General features: G+C 43.3%; 1 protein-coding gene across 1 annotated transcript in view; it reads left to right on the top strand.

Moving 5' to 3' along the window:
- The first annotated feature begins 798 nt into the window (after window positions 1-798).
- Window positions 799-15,887, top strand: part of ptgr2 (prostaglandin reductase 2) — a 39,352-nt gene continuing 24,263 nt past the window's right edge. Inside the window, exons 1-4 of the mRNA XM_080202948.1 lie at window positions 799-1,012; window positions 5,737-5,761; window positions 6,095-6,171; window positions 14,088-14,206. Coding sequence (XP_080059074.1) covers window positions 919-1,012; window positions 5,737-5,761; window positions 6,095-6,171; window positions 14,088-14,206 — 315 coding nt within the window. The 5' untranslated portion in view covers window positions 799-918. The remainder of the gene's footprint in view (window positions 1,013-5,736; window positions 5,762-6,094; window positions 6,172-14,087; window positions 14,207-15,887) is intronic.

Genomic DNA, 15,887 nt, shown 5'->3' with positions numbered 1-15,887 from the left:
AAGATCCATTACAATCCAGGATATTCTATATGAACATTTTTGAATAATGAGAGACTGCAAAATGTTGGCATTCAGAGGGACATAAGAACATAAGAAATAGGAGCAGGAGTAGGCCATCTAGCCCTTCGAGCCTGCCCCGCCATTCAATAAGATGGCTGATCTGTCGCTGCTCAGTTCCACATTCCCGCCCTCTCCCCATAACCCTTAATCCCCTCTCTTATCAAAAACCCATCAACCCGCGTCTTAAAAGTATTTAGCGAGGCAGCCTCCACCACTTCAATGGGCAGAGAATTCCAGAGATTCACTACCCTTTGAGTGAAGTTCTTCCTCAACTCCGTTCTAAACCACCCCCCCCTTTATTTTGAGGCTGTGCCCCCTAGTCCTACTGTCCTTTCTGAGCGGGAAGAGTCTCTCCACCTCTATCCTATCCATCCCATTCATCATCTTATACGTCTCAATGAGATCTCCCCTCATTCTTCTAAACTCTAACGAGTACAAGCCTAGTTTATTCAGCCTCCCCTCATAGCTCAACCCCCTCAACTCCGGCATCAGCCTAGTAAACCTCCTCTGCACTCCCTCCAAGGCCAAAATATCCTTGCGTAAGGACGGCGCCCAAAACTGCACACAGTACTCCAGCTGCGACCTGTACGCATCTTCGACAATTAACATGTATGCACAACAAACAGGGAAGCAAATGGCATGTCAGTTATTGCAAATGGATTGGAGTAAAATAATATAGACAGCAATGCCACACCTGAGGTACTGGTGCAGTTTTGGTCTCCTCAAGGAAGGATATACTTGCCCTGGAGTAAATGCCACAATGGTTCATAGAAGTGTTCTTGGACTGAAGGGATCCTCCTTTTGAGGAGAGATTGAGTTAATATTCCCTGGAGTTTAGAGGAATGAGGGGGGATATAAATGAAACATGAAATTCTAAAAAGGCTTGACAAGGTTGATGCTGAGAGAAAGCTCCTCCGGCTGGGGAATCTAGAACATGGTCACAGTCTCAAAGGTAATATAAGACAGAAAGTGAGTTGAGAAGAAACCGCTTCACTAAAGGTTGTGAATCTTTGCTGTTCTGTAGAGAACAGTGGTTGCTCCATCGCTGAATATATTTCAGAGAGAGAGGTTGATAGATTTTTCTCTTCTAAGGAATACATAAGATATGGAAGAGGGAGTAAGTGGTGTGATCAGCAAGTTTGCAGATGATACGAAGATGGCTGGACTTGCTGATAGTGAGGAGCAGTGTCAGGCAATACAGCGGGATGTCGATAGGCTGGTATATTGGGCAGAGAAATGGCAGATGGAATTTAATTCAGATAAATGCGAGGTGATGCATTTTGGAAGAAATAATGTAGGGGGGAGTTACACGATAAATGGTAGGCCTATTAAGAGTATAGAAACACAGAGGGACCTGGGGGTGCAAGTACACAAGTCCTTGAAGGTGGCAGTACAGGTGGAGAAGGTGATGAAGAAGGCCTATGGTATGCTTGCCTTTATGGGGGGGGTATAGAGTATAAAAGCTGGCGTCTAATGTTGCAGTTGTATAGAATGTTGGTTCGCCTGCATTTGGAGTATGGTTGCCTTACTACCGGAAGGACGTGAAGACCCTGGAGAGTGCGCAGAGGAGGTTTACCAGGATGTTGCCTGGTATGGAAGGCCTGAGCTACGAGGAAAGATTGGGCAAATTGGGGCTGTTCTCCTTAGAAAGGCGGAGGATGAGGGGAGATCTAATAGAGGTGTATAAGATTATGAAGGGTATAGATAAAGTGAACAGTGGTAAGCTTTTTCCTAAGTTGGATACAATAATTACGAGGGGCCACAGGCTTAGGGTGAGGGTGGGGGGGGGGGCGAGGTATAACTCGGATGTTAGAGGGAGGTTTTTCACACAGAGGGTGGTGGGGGCCTGGAATGCACTGCCAAGTAGGCTGGCGGAGGCAGGCATGCTAGCGTTGTTTAAGGCTTATTTAGACAGGCACATGAGCGGACTAGAGATGGAGGGATACAGGAGACTTTTCTAAATAAAGATCAAGAGCTTTGGGACATACCTGGGAATCAATTGATTCCTATGGACCTTCCAACATATTTCATGGCTCACTTGCTTTATTTCTGCACTTCTGGGGATTCCGTAAATGTCTTTTTCATTGATGTCATGTTTATTGGTGTCTTTTATTTCACAGGAGATTCGGTCCGCCTTGTTGACCAACAAGGTGCATACACGCAGTGGATCGTGCGAGGGCTGCTCTTGGACGTTGCTTCGAGAGTTGCCTAGTGCTTCACGTCGTTAGTGTATGCTTAAACTGGACCAACTGACGCGCAACATGACAGCTCAGTGACTATCACTGTTGGCTGTGCAGATACGTGGATTTCGGCTGGTGTCTGCGGGAGTTTGCACATTCTCCCCGTGATTGCGTGGGTTTTCTCCGGGTGCTCCAGTTTCCTCCCACATCCCAAAAACATGCTGTTAGGCTGATTGATGTAACAAATTGTCCCTAAATTTGTCTTCCCTCAATCTTCCCCAATAAGCGTAGACAAAGGTCATGGGTAGAGGAGGGCATAATGTTAAAATGGCGGCGCAGGTTCGTTGGGCCGAAGGGCCTGTTTCCCTTGCTGTGTTGTTCTTTGTTCTTTTATATGGGATCAGAATTAGACCATTTGGCCTGTTAAATCTGCCCTATTCAGTCATGGCTGACAAGTTTCTCAGCCCCATTTTTCTGCTTGTTCCCCATAATTGTTTGATACCTTTACCAATTAAGAACCTATCTATCTCTATCTTAAATGCATTCAATAACTTGGCCTCCGCAATGAATTCCACAGATTCACCATCCTCTGGCTGAAATCATCCCTCCTCATCACAGCTCTAAAGAGTCTTCTCTTTACTCTGAGGCTATGCCCTTGGGTCCTAGTCTCTCCCACTAATGGAAACATCTTCGCCCATGTCCACTCTATCCAGGCCTTTCAATATTCTTTAAGTTTCATTGAGGTCCCTCCTCATCCTTCTGTACTTCATCAGGTACAGACCCCGAGTTGTCAGACACTGCTCGTACATTAAGCTTTTCATTCCTGGGATCATTCTCATGAACAAACAGGGATGATGTGAGACAGTCAAGTTAAGGGTAAAATTCACCATGATCATATTGAATGGTGAAGGAACCTCGTGTGATGAGATATTGTGATTGTGGCCTCAGTTCCACTTTTCTGCCTGCCGCTTATAATCCCTTGTAAATTTAAAAATCTGTTTAAACAGCCTGGAACATATTTGATGCTCCTCTGCTGTCTGGGGTGGAGAATTCTAAACACTAGCAACCCACTGAGAGAAGAAATTCCTCCTCATCCCCATCTTAAATGGGAGACCCTTTTTTTAAAAACTATACCTGTAATTCTAAATACCCCCATGAGCATCTATACTGTAAAGCTCCTTCAGAGTATTTTCTCTTTCAATAAGATCAGTTCTCATTCTTCAAAATTCCAATGAGTACAGGTTCAATCTGCTCAGTGTTTCCTCATAAAATAACCCCAGAATCCACCTTGCGAACCTTTTCTGAACTGCTTCCAGTGCAAATCTCTCTGTTAAATAAGGAAGCCAAAGCAGTGCTCTGGGAGTGGTCTCACAGTTGTAGCAGTTCCCCACTTTTAGACTCCACCCCCATTGCAATAAAGGCCAATGTTCAATTTGCCTTTCTAACTACTTGCTATTACCTGCGTGTGATGTTTTGAGATTCCTGTACAAACCACTCCATGATCCCTCTAATAATAATCTACTATACTTCCTTTCAAAGCAGACGACCTTACATTTTCTCACATTGTACTCCATCTGCCTAATTTTTGTCCACCCAATCTATCTTCTTTTGCAGGCTCTTTGTATCCTGCTCACAACTTGCATTCCTACTTATTATATAATTAGCAAATCTAGTTAAAATCCTTCATCCTAGCCATTTATATAGACTGTAAATAATTGAAGTCCCAGCTGTGGCACTGCACTAGTTACAGTTTGCCAACCCAGTATGGCTTTACTCCAACTCGGTTTCTTATCAGTATTCAACCCTTTATCCATAGAGGATTACCTCAAATGGATTACCTAATATCACAAATTCTTGCGCAATAACCTTTCATGTGGCACTTTCCAAATGCCTTTGGAAATCCAAGTACACTATACCTACTGGTTCCCCTTTATCACCCTGCTTGTTACGTCATTAAAGAAATCGAATAAATTTGTCAAACACACAATGCTGTTTCATAAGACTATACTAATTCTGCTTGATTGTGACTTTGATTTACTATTGTCACATGTATTAGCATACTGTGAAAAGTATTGTTACTTGCACACTATATAGACAAAACATACCATACATAGAGAAGGAAAGGAGAATGTAGTGTTACAGTCATAGCTAAGGTATAGAGAAGGAATCATTGTTATGATTTTCCAAATCTCTTTAATAATGGATTCCATCATTTTCCCAGTGACTGATGTCAGACTAACTGGCCTATAATTTCCTGCTTTCTGTCCCCCTCCCTTCTTGAATAGAGGTGGTTTTCCAATCCACTAGAACTTTTCCAGAGTCTTTGCAGGAACTATGCAGTTACTCAGACAAAGCAGGCCGGGTGACCACTTTGTGGAATGCCTTCACTCCAGTCAGTCCATATCTGCTTTACTATCTCGGCCTGCTACAGTGTTCCAGTGAAGCCCAGCGCGAGCTTGAGGAACAGCCTCTCATTTTTCAATCAGGCACTTGTACAGCTTTTTAGAGCCAACATTGATTTCAACTATTAACTATGAACTCCATTTTGAATTTATTTCCCCCAAGTGTCAATCTGTTTCTTATTCTCATGTTTTTGCTTTCACACAGCGTTGATCTTTATTCTGTGTTAACTCCCTATTCTGGATCAATGCTTTTGAATTGATTTTATTTTTGTCATATGTATTGGGATACAGTGAAAAGCATTGTTTCTTGTACATTACACTGCCAAAACATATCAATCATAGAGTACATAGGGGAGAAGGAAAAGGAGAGAGTGCAAAATATAGTGTTGCAGTTACAAGTAGGTCAAAGAGAAAGATCAGCTTTATGTATGATAGGACCATTCAAAAGTCAGCAGGAAATAAGCTGTTCTTAAGTCTGTTGGTTTATGTTTTTAGACTTTTGTATAATTTTCCCAATCGAAGAAGGTGGAACAGACAATGTCTGGGGTGAGTGGGGTCCTTGGTTATGCTGGTTGCTTTTCCAAGGCAGCAGGAAGTGTGGACGGAGTTAATGAATGGGAGGCTAGTTTGCATGATGGATTGGGATATGTTCACAGCCCTTTGTGGCTTCTTGTGGTCTTGGTCAAAGCAGGAGCCGTACCTCACTGATCTGGAAATAATGCTTTTCGTGGTGCATCTGTAAAAATTTAATAGTATTATCACTCCCTTTGCATTGAGTTCCATGATGTCTTTGTCATTTAATTTTCCTGTCCTCTAACCTATCCCTGAATTTTTTCTCCTTTTCAACAGGATATAACTTATCATATTCCTACGTTTCTTCAGATCCGAAGGGAGGACTCAAAACATTAACTCTACTTCTCTCACCACAGATGTCAGCAGAGCAATTTTTCCAGCACTTTGTGTTTTTATTTCAGATTTCCAGCATCAACAGTATGTTATTATAGTGCCATTTCCCTGTTCCTGCAGATATTTCCATTTCGAGTACTTATCCCGTTCACTCTTGAAAGTTACTGTTGAATCTGCTTTCTTTTCAGGAAGCACGTTCCAGATCGCAACTTGGTGAGTTTTTTAAAGAAATTCTCCTTGCCTGATTCTTTTGCCCATTGTTTTTGGTTACTGATTCTGATGCCAGTGGAATTAGTTTCACTCAATTGAACCCCTTTGAAATTTTGCGTGTTGCAAATTAATTTCCCCTTGACCTTCTGTGCTGTCACTTCCTTTGTGTAATTGAAATAGAGAACAGGTTGTCAAGTGGCTCAGTTGAGGTGTGAGCACAACATATCAGGGGGAAATAGGGCCAAGTTTGTTTTTATTACAGTTTGTAAGCCCAATTCTGCTGTTTATGGACACCGTGACAAAGTCAAGTAAACTGTTTGTATCTCATTCACTCAGGCGAACAATATCTGCAATTGGGTTTTTAACTTCACAAATGGGGTTGATTCAGCAAGTTGTATTAAACTCCCGGCCAGGTGAGTGTCATTTTAGCTGCACATTAATTTGCTTCTTATGATAGTAATTCGTTGCAAGTTTTTTCTTTGTAATCAATTTTATGCAAGGAATTAACAGGGACTAGGTTTAAAATACAACAACATATATTTACATATTGGGGTAATTTTTCTGATCGTGCTGGCTCTAGGGATCAATCATAGTGAGTGGGACAGAAAATTTGGCGGACTACTTAAAGTCTGTTGACCTTGGACAGGAATTTCCAATTTCGGGCCTGACATGACTGGAAAATCCCACCCTTAGTGTCTTTAAAGAAATTAACTGGTTCTTTACAGGAACATAATCGAGTGTTGCAGTGTGGGGAGTGACAATCTTCAAACACGTCACTGTTGAACTCTCCCCGACCATCTACCTCCCCAAACCTGGTTAACCCCCATGTTAGAATGGCAGGAGGTTCTCCCAGTTCTTCCTCACCTGAACATAGTAGACATAGGAATGTGATGGGTTAGATCCTGTTGAGAAGGTGGAGAAAAAAAGGTCAAGGATAGATTAGAGGGTGGGAAAATTAAATGACAAAGATGTCATGGAACTCAAGGCAAAAGGAGTGGTAATACTATTAAATTTTTACAGATGCACCATAGAAAGCATCCTTTCCAGTCGTATCACAGCTTGGTATGACACCTGCTCTGACCAAGACCAAACTAGCTTCCCATGCATTAACTCCATCTACACTTCCTGCTACCTTGGAAAATCAGCCAACATAATCAAGGACTCCACGCACCCTGGACATACTTTCTTCCGCTTCTTCTATCAGGAAAATGATATAAAAATATAAATGATGTAAAAGTCTTGAGTCTGATATAACAGATTCAAGAACAGCTTCTTCCCTGCTGGCTCTATCATTTTTAAAGTTGATCTTTCTCTTCACCCTATCTGTAACTGCAAGAACTATTCTGGCTGGCTGTTTATTCATCATTTATCTATTATAATAGTCCCTGCTTTTTAGAAAGTAATTCACCCTACATGGAGAGTTTTGAGATTATTAAGATGTAACAGTGCTCGGTACAACTGCAATTTATCTCATATTTCTTAACGTATTAGTCATAGTTCTATTGATAACACTTTTGTCACCAAGTCTTGACGATTGTGGGTTCAGATTATACCTTGGAGACTGGAACTTAAAATCTACGCTAATACTGGTACTGTGTTTTGGGGGGCATTCTGCCAGAGCTGTAAGGGCTGATAGTGGGGTGTGGGTGCTGACATTCATCCCTAGACTGAGCTGTGTGCAGTCCGGGCCTCCAGGCCAGACATACCATTTATATAGATGATCTGGAGGAGGGAACCGAGTGTAGGGTGTCGAAATTTGCTGATGACACCAAGATTGGGGGAAAGGCAAATTGTGCGGAGGGTGTGGAGAGTCTGCAGAAGGATCTAGATAGGCTGGGCGAATGGGCCAGGAAATGGCAAATGGAATTTAATGTTGGCAAGTGTGAGGTGGTCCACTTTGGTAGGAAGAATGGTAGGAAGGACTATTACTTACGTGGCGAAAAACTGCAGCAGGCGACGGTGCAGAGGGACCTCGGGGTCCTTGTGCATGAGTCGCAAAAACCCAGCCTGCAGGTGCAGCAGGTGGTCAGGAAGGCGAATGGGATGCTGGCCTTCATAGCAAGGGGGATTGAATATAAAAGTAGGGAGGTCTTGCTGCAGCTGTATAGGGCATTGGTGAGGCCGCAGCTGGAGTACTGTGTGCAGTTTTGGGCGCCGCACCTGCGCAAGGATATTTTGGCCTTGGAGGGAGTGCAGAGGAGGTTTACTAGGATGATACCGGAGTTGAGGGGGTTGAGCTATGAGGAGAGGCTGAATAAACTAGGCTTGTACTCGTTAGAGTTTAGAAGAATGAGGGGAGATCTCATTGAGACGTATAAGATGATGAATGGGATGGATAGGATAGAGGTGGAGAGACTCTTCCTGCTCAAAAAAGACAGTAGGACTAGGGGGCACAGCCTCAAGATAAAGGGGGGGAGGTTTAGAACGGAGTTGAGGAGGAACTTCTTCACTCAAAGGGTGGTGAATATCTGGAATTCTCTGCCCGTTGAAGTGGTGGAGGCTGCCTCGCTAAATATTTTTAAGAAGCGGGTTGATGGGTTTTTGATAGGAGAGGGGATTAAGGGTTATGGGGAGAGGGCGGGAAAGTGGAACTGAGCCACGACAGATCAGCCATGATCTTATTGAATGGCGGGGCAGGCTCGAAGGGCCAGATGGCCTACTCCTGCTCCTATTTCTTATGTTCTTATGTTCTTATATGCACAGAAATAGATAGAGAAAGTGCCAGTCCCCACACATGTAAGCAGGAAAGCAGAGAAATATAGCACAATAGACACCAGGAAATGCCTGATTCAGGACCTGGGACAAAAGCCCAGATTACAGGATGATTCTGGAAAATCTGGAATCGTTAGCCACCCTGCTGTGAAAGGGGCTATCTTTTCAATGAGAGATTAAACCAAGCCCCACCTGCCACCTCAAGTGGATGTAAATGATCTCAAGACACTATTGGAAGAAGGGCAGGGGGGTTTTCCCTTGATATTTATCCTTCAACCAACGTTACAAAAAATAGATTATCTGCTCTTTATCATATTGCTGCCTGTGGGACCTTTCTGTATGTAAATTGGCTACCATGTTTTCCACATTCTGACATAACTGTATTTCCAAAGTGTTTCATTGTAAAGTGATTTGCAAAATCTTGAGGTTGCGCAAGGTAATATATAAGTGGAAGTTTATCTTTTCAATAACATTTGTGTACTAATATGATTGATTACAGGATGATGTAGATTGGCTGATCAAATGGGCAGAACAGAGGCAAAAGGAATTTAACCCTGAAAAGTGTGACGTGATGCATTTTGGGAGGACTAACAAGGCAAGGGAATACATAAGGATTGGTAAGACGCTAGGAAGTACAGAGAACTAGAGGGACTTTAGTGTACAAAGATTCCTGAAGGCAACAGCACAGATAGATCAGGTGGTTAAGAAGGCATGTGCGATACTTGCTTTTATTAGCTGATGCATAGAATGTAAAAGTATGGAGGTTATGTTGGAACTGTATAATATGCTTACTTGGCCACAGCTGGAGTACTGTGTGCAGTTCTGGTCACCACATTAGTGATTGCACTAGAAAGGGTGCAGAGAGATTCACCAGGATGTTGCCTGGGTTCGAGTGTTTCAACTATAAAGAGAGGCTGGTTAGGCCGGAGTGGTTTTCCTTGGAGCAGAGAAAGCTGAGAGGGGACCTGATAGAGGTGTACCAAAATTAAGGGGAATACATAGGGTAGGTAGGAAGAAACTTTTCTCCTTAGTAAGTGATCAAAAACCAGGAGACATAGATTTAAGGTAAAGGGGCAGGAGATTTAGAGGGGATTTGAGGGAAAAGCATTTTCTCCCAGAGGGTGGTGGGAATCTGAACTTGCTGTTTGAAAGGGTGGCAGAGACAGGAACCCTTACAACATTTAAGAAGCAGTTACATGAAATGCCATAGCTTACAAGGCTACATTCCAAGTGCAGGAAGATGGGATTAGAATAGCTAGGTCCTTGATGGCCAATTGCAGACACAATGGGCCCTCATTCTGTGCTGTAAAACTCTCTTAACTCTACAATGCTGTACGTTCTAATGACAATATCTTGAGGCAAATGCTTCAACTGCTTGTGAAAAATCTGACATCTGCAATGTACATGTGAATGTAATTCTAAGGTCTCTAGTTGAGACAGGTGAAAAGGATGCCTGATGAGGAGATAAAGTGAGAGCAAGACCCAGTGTAGTTTTTGAAAGCCTGGAAGAAGACAGGAAAATTGAGGGAAGATAGCAAGTGGAAATGTTTTGAAGGTCAGGCAAAGCAGGAACAATAAATTGAGAATTTGATTTCAGCACACTGAAAGAATCAAAAACAAGGAATCAGCTTATTTGGAAGTTAAGAGAAAGTAAACTGAAAAGATCAGAGGAGCAATAACTAAACTGGTAGAGATTTAAAATAGGAAAATATATTCATGGAATGAGAGATTAGTGAACACATTATTGGAGTCCCTTCTCAGAGGACATGATATTTATCTATCCGATGCTCAGACCTAATTTGTCTGATGAGACCTGGGGAGAGAGCTTCAGGAGATTGACAGTTTAGTAAGTAAATTTGCAGTCATTTTTCACTATAAATCGTGTAGAGCAATACAGCACGGAAGGTAGCCATTCAGCCCATCATGCCTGTTCTGGCACTTTGGAAGAGCTATTGAATATGCTCTGCCCCCCTGCTCTTTTCCCCGTGATGTTTCCTTTTCAAGTTTGTATCCAATTCCCTATTGAAAGTTCCTATTGACTCTGTGTCTGCCAACCTTTCAGGTGGTACATTCAAACCATCAAAACTTGCAGAACTTATTTTTTAAAGCAGTAACTCTCCTTGGGTTTTTATGCCAAATTTGAAAGTTGGTATAAAAATTACTCATTTTAAAAATAGCTGATCTAATTTACATTTAAGCAGCTGCTTTAGTTTGCACTGAAGTGAAATGAATTTGGAGGCAAGGATGCACGGAGCTTGCACAGAATTTACAGGAAGTGCATGGGATGTGGGGGTGTAATATATTGGCACAGGTTGAGAATTGGTTAGCAGACAGGGCACAGAAAGTAGGACTAAATGGGTCTTTGAAGTGGCAGACGGTGACTAGTGGGAGTCCGCACAAGGTCAGTGCTTGGGTCCCAGCTATTCACAATGATTTGGATAAGAGAACCAAATATAGTATTTCCAAGTTTCCTGAAGACACAAAACTTGGTGGGAATATGAGTGGTGAGAAGGATCTTAAGGGGCTTCAAGGTGCTTTAGATAAATTGAGTGAACAAAAAAAAAGAACAAAAACAGCCCGGGAAACAGGCCCTTCGGCCCAACGAGCCCGCACCGCCATTTTAACACCACCAGTCCCTCCCTCCACCCATGACCCTTATCTATTGTTTTATGGCCATCCACATTGAGGGAAACTAATTTAGGGACAATTTATTACTGCCAATCAGCCTAATAGGACATCGTTGGGGTGTGGGAGGAAACCAGAGCACCCGGAGAAAACCCACGCAAGCACGGGGAGAATGCGCAAACTCCCACAGACACTGGCCCAAATCCATGTGTCTGCACAGCAAACAGTGATAGTCACTGAGCTATCGTGTTTCCCAGTATCTGGTCCAGTTTAAGCACACACTAACAACATGAAGCACTAGGCCAATCTCAAACAACCAAGGGCAGCCCAAGTACGACCCATCGCGTGTATGCCCCTCATTGGGCAACAAGGCAGACCGACTTAAAACCTGTGAATGAAAAGAGAAAAAACATTATTATCGTACCATATCCATTTACCTTACCACGACGCCCCAATGCTAATGACCCTTGTTTAAAACAATCTCCTATATCCACCCATCTCCAACCCACTCATGTGCCTGTCTAAGTTACTCTTAAATAACTCTAGCGTGCTTGCCTCCACCACCTTACTTGGCAGAGCATTCCACACCCCCACTACCCTCTGTGTGAAAAACCTAATATCTGTGTTATACCTCTCGCCCCTCACCTTAAGCCCTTGGCCCCTTGTACTGTGTGTCTCTAACATAGGAAATAGCTTACCTCTGTTTACTCTATCTATACCCTTCATAATCTTACATACGTCTATTAGATCCCCCCTCAGTTGCCGTCTTTCAAGGGAAAAGAGCCCCAATTTCTTCAATCTTTCCTCATAACCCAGTCCTTCCATTACCAGGCAACATCCTGGTAAACCTCCTCTGCACTCTCTCCAGAGTCTCCACGTCCTTCCGGTAGTAAGGTGACCAGAACTGGATGCAGTATTCCAAATGCGGCCTAACCAACGTTCTATACAACTGCAACATTAGACTCCAGCTCTTATATTCTATACCCCTTCCTATAAAGGCTAACATACCATAAGCTTTCTTCACAACCTTCTCCACTTGCACTGCCACCTTCAAAGACTTGTGCACTTGCACCCCCAGGTCTCGCTGCGATTCTGTTCTCCTTATGGGCTTACCCTTAATCATATAACTCCCCCCTACATTATTCCGGCCAAAATGCATCACCTCACATTTATCCGGATTAAACTCCATTAGCCATGTATCTGCCCAATATACCAGCCTATCAATATCCCGTTGTATTGCCAGACACTGTTCCTCAGTGCCTGCCAATCCAGCCATCTTGGTGTCATCAGCAAATTTGCTGATCACACCACCTACTCCCTCTTCCAAGTCATTTATATATACTACAAAGAGAAGAGGAAAGTGAGTGGGTAAATACATGGCACATGCAGTATAATAAGTATAAATGTGAAGTTATCCATTTGGGATGGAGAGACAAAATGGGAGAGTATTATTTAAATGGTGATAACTTGTGAAGTGTTGACACACAAAGGGATCTGGGTGTCTTAGTGCACCAGTCACTGAAAGCAAGCATGCAGGTACAGCAAGCAGGAAGGTCTGTTGACCTTCATTGAATACAGGAGCAAGGACATCTCACTTCAGCTGTACAGAGCCTTGGAGTATTGACTGCAGTTTTGTTCTTCTTATTTAAGAAAGGATATATTTGCATTCGAGGGAGTACAGCTGAGGTTCACCAGACTGATTCCTGGGATGTCTGGATTGTCATAGGAGGAGAGATTGAGTTGACTGGGCCTATATTCACTGGTATCCAGACTCATTGCTAGACTCAAAGGCATGAAGAGATATGGGGACAGTGCTGGAGCATGGCGTTGAGGTAGAGGATCAGCCATGATCATATTGAATGGTGGAGCAGGCTCAAAGGACCGAATGGCCTGCTCCTGCTTCTATTTTCTATGTTAACTGAAACTAGCCATTCATTTCTGCAGGTCCATGCCAGTGTCTGCTCTGCAGGATGGTCCTCCCACCCAATCTCATTTCACCCATTCAGCAATACCTTCTACACACACCCTCGTTTGATTATCTATCTTCCCTTTAATTGCATCTATGCTATCATCCTTAACTGTCTCTGCAAATTTCATAGTCTCACCACACTCTCAGTAGAGACGTTTCGTCTGAATTCCTTGTTTGATTTATTATTGACTGCCTTGTATTTATGACTTTAGTCAATGCACCCCTCCCCGCTCCCGAAACATGTTCTCTACGTTCACCCATGTGGAATTGCAGAGTGGTTTGTTTTGTAAGGATTGCAGCTCCAGCCTAGAACGGATAGGCATCCCTCATTGTTCCCGAACATGTTATTGCTTATCCAACTCTTTTACCCTCTTCTGTGAGCTAGTGTCCATCCGCTCTCTGTCATCTTATCCATGGGCATACTTCATGTGTGAGCCGTGACTATAAATACAAGGGAGCTAGTGTAGATAAGCCCACTTAGGTCTCCAAGTGAACATTCCTGGCAGAGTGGGGCACTGGAATCAGGAGCAGGAAATGTCCATTTTGAATTGAATGGTTGTATCCCCATTGCCACCTGCCAGCTGAGTGACCTGGCCCTGCCATGCTCTGTAGTTTAAAATAAAACTCATTGTCGAGATGTAGGCATCACTGGCAAAGTCAGTCGTACAACAGACTGGCTGGCTGGGCCATTGTGGAGGCCAGTTAAGAGTCAATCCATGATTGTGTTGGTTTGGAATCACTTACAGACCCAACCAGATAAGGATAGCAGATTCCCTTTCCCAGAGAATCATTACAACATCCCCACAGCTTCATGTCACTTCGACAGATGCTAGTTTCTTTATTTCCAGATTTATTTATAAAATATATATTTTCAATTGAGAATTCCAATTCTCAAACTGCTAGTGGGATTTGAAAGAGTATTCCTTGGATGAGCAGCATTGCACCCTATGATCCACATAGCTCAGTGATTTGCAAAGAGCTATCAGGAATAACTGTGTGTCCTCTCTTTTCTCCTGTCTTTAGGGAAAAATGGGGAACCAGTTGCTGAGAATTTTAGAACGGAAGAAGTTTCTTTGCCTCCAGCCTTGCAAGAGGGGCAGGTGAAAGTCTGCACCAAATATCTGTCTGTGGATCCTTATATGGTGAGTGCACATCCCTTTTAGATTGTTAGGTTGCATTAATGAGTACCCATTAATGACTGAAAGAACATAAGCCATGGAATTATACAATCTTAGAACTCTGGAGGAGGCCATTCAGCCCAATATGCCTATGTTGACTTGTTAAAAGAGCAACCCAATTTGGTCCATTGCCCTGCAATTGTTTTCCTTTTTAAATCATAGAATCGCTACAGTACAGAAGGAGGCCATTCAGCCCGTTGAGTCAGTACTGACCACAATCCCACCAAGGCCCTATTCCTGTAACGCTCTTTTACCCTGCTAATCCCCCTGACACTAACATCAATGTGGCATGGCCAATCAACCTAACACACAAATCTCCACTGTGGGAGGAAACTGGAGCACTTGGAGGAAACCCATGCAGACATGGGGAGAAAGTGAAAACTGCACATAGACAGTGACCCGAGCTGGAATTGAACCTGGGTTCCTGGCGCTGTGAGGCAGCAGGGCTAACCACTGTGCCACCATGTGCCCTTAACATATATATCCAATACTCATTAGGTTAATATTCAATTGGCTTCCACTGCCCTTTGAAACAGTGCATTCCCGATCACAACAACTCGCAGTGTTAGTGATTTCTTGCATTCCAGTCCCCAGTCTAGCACCCACATGCAAAATCACCAGCCATGATGTTAGTATTCTTGTTTGACTTGAAGCTAAAACCTAAACACAAACCTGCCTAGCAGATCATGCTAAGCCTTTGTGTCAAGGCATTCCTCCGTGTGTCCCATCCAATTTAATTTTTTTCTGGTACCTAATTTTAAAGTGATATATTCATTGTTTCCCTTGTTTGACGGCACTTTTTAAAATTAATTCATGGAATGTGGGCCTCACTGACAAAACCTGTTTACTGAGTGGCACAATGGTGCAGTGGTTAGCTCTGTCGACTCACAGTGCCAAGGACCAAGGTTCAGTTCCCGGCTTGCTGTCTGTGTGGAGTTTGTATATTCTGCCTGTGTCTGCGTATGTTTCCTCTGGGTGCTCCGGTTTCCTCCCATAATCCAAAGATGTGTGGGTTAGGTGGATTGGTCATGCTAAATTGCCCCTTAGTGTCAGGGTGATTAGCTAGGATAAATGTATGTGGTTCTGGGATAGGGCCTGGGTGGGATTGTGGTTGGCCAAATGGTCTCCTTCCGCTCTGTATGATTCTATGACAGTCCATCCCGAATTACCCCTGAGATGCTGGTCATGAGCCTCTGCAGTCGGTGTGATGAAAGTACTCCCACACTGCAGAGTGCGTCCCAGCAACAATCAGAAGTGTGAGAGATTTGAAGGCAGCAGTGTTGCCTTTGTCCTTCTAAGTGAGTGTAAGCGTGGGCTGACTATCTCATACCGGGCAGCACCATCAGAAGCAGATCATCAGGTAGAACCCTACTACTTGGTGCTGCGTTCAGACTTGTTCAAGAAAGGAGAGATTTTTAAGTAGAGCTAAAAGAAAGGGTGCCAAAATACACATTTGCCCAGATACCCTGAAGAATACCTATTGTTATAATTTAGGTGAGTGGCTGTGGGCTCTGTTAATCCATATAAAAAGGATTTGTAAAGGATCCCTTTAACCAAAAATTTTTGTTCCAGGTGGACAGAGGTTGTGGGTTTTGAAGGTGCTGTTGAAGGAGCTTTGCTGAGTTGCTGCGATACATATTGCAAG

The sequence above is a fragment of the Carcharhinus amblyrhynchos genome, chromosome 14 (genome assembly GCF_965287045.1).
Source record: "Carcharhinus amblyrhynchos chromosome 14, sCarAmb.v2.hapA, whole genome shotgun sequence".
NCBI lineage: Eukaryota > Metazoa > Chordata > Chondrichthyes > Carcharhiniformes > Carcharhinidae > Carcharhinus > Carcharhinus amblyrhynchos.
Note: the sequence above shows the minus strand (reverse complement) of the source record. Positions and strands in the feature narration are given on the sequence as shown.